This window comes from Daucus carota, chromosome 8 (assembly GCF_001625215.2).
Source record: "Daucus carota subsp. sativus chromosome 8, DH1 v3.0, whole genome shotgun sequence".
In the NCBI taxonomy this organism is placed as follows: Eukaryota; Viridiplantae; Streptophyta; class Magnoliopsida; order Apiales; family Apiaceae; genus Daucus; species Daucus carota.
The window spans coordinates 19,777,319-19,783,318 of NC_030388.2; the positions used below are offsets into that span (position 1 = coordinate 19,777,319).

The 6,000-nt window shown below is 34.0% G+C and overlaps 1 protein-coding gene and 1 long non-coding RNA gene across 2 annotated transcripts; one reads left to right on the forward strand and one right to left on the reverse strand.

The window, feature by feature from the left end:
* Nucleotides 1-2,919: 2,919 nt before the first annotated feature.
* On the forward strand, nt 2,920-4,220 carry LOC135148195 (uncharacterized). Its single transcript, XR_010286095.1, has 5 exons — nt 2,920-3,176; nt 3,302-3,456; nt 3,539-3,657; nt 3,735-3,932; nt 4,008-4,220. It is a non-coding gene; the product is annotated as an uncharacterized LOC135148195 (long non-coding RNA).
* Nucleotides 4,221-4,367: 147 nt separating this feature from the next.
* LOC135148504 (putative F-box/FBD/LRR-repeat protein At1g78840) lies at nt 4,368-6,000 on the reverse strand. Its single transcript, XM_064083755.1, has 2 exons — nt 4,921-6,000; nt 4,368-4,559 (listed from the first exon to the last, which is right to left on the reverse strand). Exons 1-2 carry the CDS (start codon nt 5,998-6,000, stop codon nt 4,368-4,370), a joined length of 1,272 nt encoding a protein of 423 aa, XP_063939825.1.

Sequence of the window (6,000 nt, forward strand, 5' to 3'; positions counted from 1 at the left end):
ACATTTCAATATTATTCAAAAATAATTATAATCTATTAAAAAACATAAAAGTTAATCTTAATTGTTTAGTTAATTATATATTAAAATTTAGTTCCATACATTTGTTTAGATAATTATATCCTAAAATCAATTTAATAAAACATTTGCATACTTTATTTTCATATAAACTTCAAATTATGTGGCATTTCAATTTTCTATTTTTTTTATTTTCTTTCATTTGTTTTTCTTTAATCTTTTTTATTAATGTGCCACATCAACTGCCAATCTGTCACTCCGTCTAACATCTGTTATTTTTTTTAACGACAGTGACGAGTTTGATACCATTAAGCGAGTTTAGTGAGTAACTTGAGACCCCGTGGAGATCAGTGATGAAGTTGATACCATTTGTCCACTTCAGTAATGAGTTTGATAATTAACCCGTAAATTAATTATAAATAAATATGCATATAAAAGTGGAGAATGATTTTAAAATGGAGAAACAACCCGGGAGTATTGTACGATATTTAAATATTTAAATTAAATTATAAAATTATTGTTTTAAAATATGTGGTTCAATAGTTTGATTCGGTATTTGACCAGTTTGAAATGAAAAATGAAACAAAATCAAAAAATTTCGATTTTCTAATTATAAAAAGTCAAACCAAGCCACACCATTTAAAAAACAGAGCACTACCTTCTGCGTTGCTAGAAGCATTGAGACCATCCACTATGTTCTGTTTCTAGCCACAGGGTCAGGGTTTTCAGTCTTCATTTTCTTAGCATCATCCTAGAATGCATCTTAAAATAATTCTAGAATTTTCATAGCTGGATATTCGCAATGAAATTGTGTTTATAGATCTTTCTTAGGCCAACAACATTGTCAAGATTTAACGCATCTTTTAAAAACGATTTAAAGTTAAGCATAGCTCCTTCAGCAAACTGCAAACACATGACAACAAGAATTCCAAGTAACACGAGCAGTATTTACAATAGCAATCCAGTGTTTACCATAGCTAATATCATTCGCAGTAACTAGATCATTCTTTGAAACTAAAGCTAAAACCAAAACTTTTATCACATAACTTCAAGAAATAAACGAGAATAGTTAGGATGAATCTCAATTGAATATTTATCCAAAATTTCTGATAACTTTTTAAAATCCGAGTTAAATAACCTCAAATTTCATGAATGAAAAAAAATCTTTAAAATCTCGATTAAATACACTCTCCTCACTTTGTTTACCTATCAAATTTTGATATATATTTATCTTTCGGATAATTTAAAAACATAGTGATCATCAGGGCGGATCAAGTAAGAGTTCCCGGTAAAACTTTTCTTTTTGACATTTTTTCACAATTCCATATTTTACAAAATTGTGCAAGTGCTCCTAAAAAATTTAAAAAAAAATATATTTTTTTAAAATTTGTTTGGTGCCTCCTAAGATTTCAATCCTGAATCCGCAACTCGTAACCGTAGGTGTGTATAGCTGCAGCAGTCTGCATTCGACAATGTTTGTTTCTGGCCACAGGGTCAGGGTTTTGAGTCTTCATTTTCTTAGCATCAGTCTATTAAAGCCCTTGCAGGTCCAGAGATAATCGGTCCTGAATTATAAATAGCAGGACAAGACCAGGACTCCTGCCAATAGCGATAACAGCATACGTCCTCTGATGATTCCCGAATCAGCAATTATCCATCATCTCATAGAGTGAAGCATCAGAATCAGGAGATACACCGTCCCTATAAGCCAAGCCCGAAAAACCAGTAGCAGAATCTCGGAAGATGGAGCCATGGACTAGTCTTTTCCCCGAGAATCTTTAAATCATTCTAGAACTTTTATAGATAGATACTCACAATGGAATTGTGTTTCTAGATCTTTCTTAGGCCAACAACATTGTAAAGATTTAACGCATCTTTTTGAAACGATTGAAGTTAAGCATAGGTCCTTCAGCAAACACTTGACAACAAGAAATATTCCTAGTAACACAAGCAGTATTTACAATAGCAATCGAGTGTTTACCATAGCTAATATCATTTGCAGTAACCAGATCATTCTTTGAAACTAAAGCGAAAACCAAAACTTTTGTCACATTACTACGGTGATATCTACCATACCAACATTAACTTTGAGATGCGGGGTTCTAATTTCCAACTCCAAGCATTCTCTTAAAAGGAGATATTTCTTGGACATATCATGTATATCCAAATCAGCAATAATACAGCTCAATGATGGTCATTAAGTACCTACAGAGCCACCCACAAAAACCAGTACTTCAAAACAACTAATTATACATAGTTGATTTTTCTAAAAAAAAATATGCTAAATCAAGTGTACTTTTCAAGAAACATATCTAAATTTTATAATGTATCTAATAGAAGTTTGTTTTGATTGCAGAATACAAGAATGTCTGCATTCGTGCCAGCTAAATGCGCTGATGAATTTTACATGATGATAACTGTTGGGAATGTTTATAGCATCAACAAGTTCACAGTCCAGCCATACAAGCCAGAAACTAAGTTTCTTCCAGTACGAAATGACTATCAGCTGGTGTTTAGTAACGACACAAAAATAAAGACATTGGACGTCAATGACACTGAAATCAAAGAAAATAGCTTTGATTTCTATGATCACGGAGATCTTTTAAGCATGTCAAAGCAAACAACTTACTTAGCAGGTATTATATATACTTTCGGCCTCCAAGACAAAAAATTGTAATTTATGTTTCTAATATTTTATGTATTCAACACTCTAGATGTCATTGGAGTAATAAAGAAACTCCCAGAAGTATCAGACTTGATTGACATGGAAAAGCACAGAAGCAAACAAAGTTCTCTATCAGTGATGGAAGGTTAGATTCTGCGAATCCTTAAAGGACATGGAAGCTAGAACAAATTAAAAAATTACAGAATCATCTAACTGTTTGCAGCTCTATTGTAAATGGCACATTCTGGGACAATGATGGAGTCAATTTCTACAAGGCTGTGAATGAAACAATGGAATATCCTGTAATCATTATCCTGGAAAGCTGCAGAGTTGGAACATCGAATGGTAATGTCATTCTAAAGATATATTAGTTTAGGTTTGTCTTCAATAATTTGTTAAAATTTTTGGCTGCAGATGAAGTGGATCTAGGATGTACACACGCAACAAAGTACTACATTAACTACAAGCATCCATGTGTCTTAAATATAAGGAAAATGTAAGTTTCCTGTGGGTTTGGTCTGACATAAAACTCAAACATTTGTTCATATAAAGATATATCTTACTATATTAAAGTTAAGTTTATTACTAATATTACTACTGCATGACTGTTGGTATATGCAGAACACAGTTTTAGCACATGTGAAAGTTAAATCTGTACAAGAAACAAAAAACTGGTTCTACAATTGCTGCACAACATGCGACAGAGCCATTCAACTGGAGAATGAGTTCTTCTTCTGTACACACTGCAACAGAATCATACCACACCCTGATAAGAAGTACACTCATAAACAATAATTTGATATTCAATGTGAATATTTTAGCAACTCAAAAATTGATTAATTGGAAATATATTCACAGGTTCAAAATACAAGTCCAGGCTTACAATTCTACAGGAGATATAGAAATTGTTCTCGGTGATCGGCACTCGGCAGATTCGTACTATTATTGGAAAAAGAGCATATAATGTCATCAAGAAGGTATGCTAGCTCTTATACATTTTTTAAAAATTTGTACAAAAAATTATTAATTGTTATTATTTCTCTTTCAATATTAGGATGGTAATGAAGAAGCTTTCCCACAAGAGCTGAGAACTATAATCAATCAAGACTATAGTGTGATTCTAAGGATTACTGAAATTAACACTGCAAATAAAATCAACATCTACTCAGCAACTAACATATGCAAAGGCTTCCAAAAACCTGAAACAGAAGTGGAGGAAATCATGGAAACCAGTGAACAAATTGGAACTGAGGTAAGAAGAAGATGTTTACACTTATTGTTCTGTTGCAAATGATAAATACTGATTTTTTACCCGTATTTCTTACAGGCAACAACTTCAACATACCACCTTGACAGAATGTCAACACAAACAACAAGGACCTAAAGCTATGGTGGATCACACAGCAGTCATGATTTTTTATCATATCTCTTTAATCTGTCTTCAAAAAATATTTGTGCTCAAGAATGTAATATTGTAAACTTTGAACTTATCAAGATCACGGCCAAAATGGTTTTTTATTGTTGATATCAGCTCTTCTTAGTGCTTTTTATGTTATATATGGTTTCACATATTGATTTAACATGTCATTAAAATAAAATCAATGCAAGTATATATAATGTAAAGGCCCTGCACCGCGGGCACAAATACTATAGTATATATATGACAAGTAAGAGTGCACCAAGTCAATTAGTAGAGTGTGAAATAAAATACCTGTGGCATCGGTTTGACAATGCTGGCACAAGGAGAGCCACCGAGTAAGTAGTTCCTGACAGCACTAGATACACTTGATTCTTCGCATCCACGTGGTAGCTTCAAATACTTTAAGTTATAGAATGGACAATGCCAATGTGCAACAATGTCTGGGTTTTGAGAAAGTACCTAGAGAAGTCATACAAAACTGACTATGATATTATTCCGTAAGCCTTAATATAAGTGAACTAATAGTGATTAAGCAAAAATGGGCGGGAAAACTGGTCATCAACTATCACTCTGGACCATTTATTCTTGGGGAAGAAGAGCAATCTCAGAAGAGACAATACTTAGCTTTAATTAAGGCAGAAAACACATTGCATATTGTGTTTACATGATAAGTTCAATAATTGGTTAGTGGGTGAATAAGCAAAATCAGTTCTGGCAAAATTTTCAGATATTGTATCCTGTCATCAACACATGAGACTATGAGAGGGAATATGCCAGAGAATTATTTTAAGTGCAAGGCAACTGAATAACATAAAGTTACCTGAATGGTCACCAAGTCAAGACTAAGAATCTTGGTGCTACCGAGCTGGGAGAACATAGTTTCAATCATATCTTGATAGTGTCGCAAAGTGGTTGAGCTTAATGGACGATCCCAAAATTTAATAATTGCATTCTCCAACTCAGAACCTCCATAGACCATCCGAAAGAAACCAATAGCTTCAAAATTGCACAGTTTTGGTGCCAACACCACAATTTTGTGCTCAAGTATATATACAGAAGATATGCTGACCTTAATTTTTAGATTCACCAAATGAGAGCTGGATATAACAAGAGGTCTGACATATTGTAAGGCAAAATCAATGACAAGAGTCCTTAGACTGGTAAGTGCGAGAAAGTAGTCACTCATATCCTCAGGAAAGACCATATCAACAAGCTGGAGAGTTCGTAAAGCTGGAAGATCCCACACCTTTTGGGGCAAAGTGCACCATTGCAGACATAGCGTTGTTAACATTGGCAGACTGAATGATTCAGGCAACTCACAGTATGTAAGATCTAAAGTTGTCAAGGCAGGCAGGTTCAAACATGATTCGTGAACCTTAAGTTTGTAATTAAAACGATATGCACTTCTCTTCAAGTGGAGGGTTGTTAAGTTGGGTAAACTCCAACAATCCCCTTTCGTAACATCCTCAGATTCAAACGGCATTGTAAGTTTAAGCTCTTTTAAGGTCTTAGAGTTGAAGGAAGATAATGAACAATGATGGTCTGATTCAACAGTAAGGTGTTGAACATCATGTGAAACTGCGTAATTAATATACTTTTGAAACAACCAGACATTAGTACGAAACAGGTGGAGTTTGAGTATCCCAGATATATGGTCCCGCCTAGTGAAGACATGGATCATGAACTTGCAATATACGAAGTTATACTCATTGAAATTGAGAAAAGGGAGAGTAGTCCAGACAAGCTTCCATCGTTTCGAGAGAACGCTGGTTTGAACTGCTAACCGAGCATCCAAATAAGACAGTATCTGATGAATCAGATCATCTGACAGCTTGCTTATTCTATCTTCATCTACTGTTCTAGCATTCTTCTGCTCATATTTTATACGTGAAACCTCCAT

What these genes read in the sequence shown, in the direction of transcription:
- LOC135148504 (XM_064083755.1), bottom strand. Translation starts at nt 6,000, where the DNA reads ATGGAGGTTTCACGTATAAAATATGAGCAGAAGAATGCTAGAACAGTA. An exon ending in TTGACTTGGTGACCATTCAG is followed by an intron (nt 4,560 to 4,920) that starts GTAACTTTATGT and finishes TGACTTCTCTAG; the next exon opens with GTACTTTCTCAAAACCCAGA.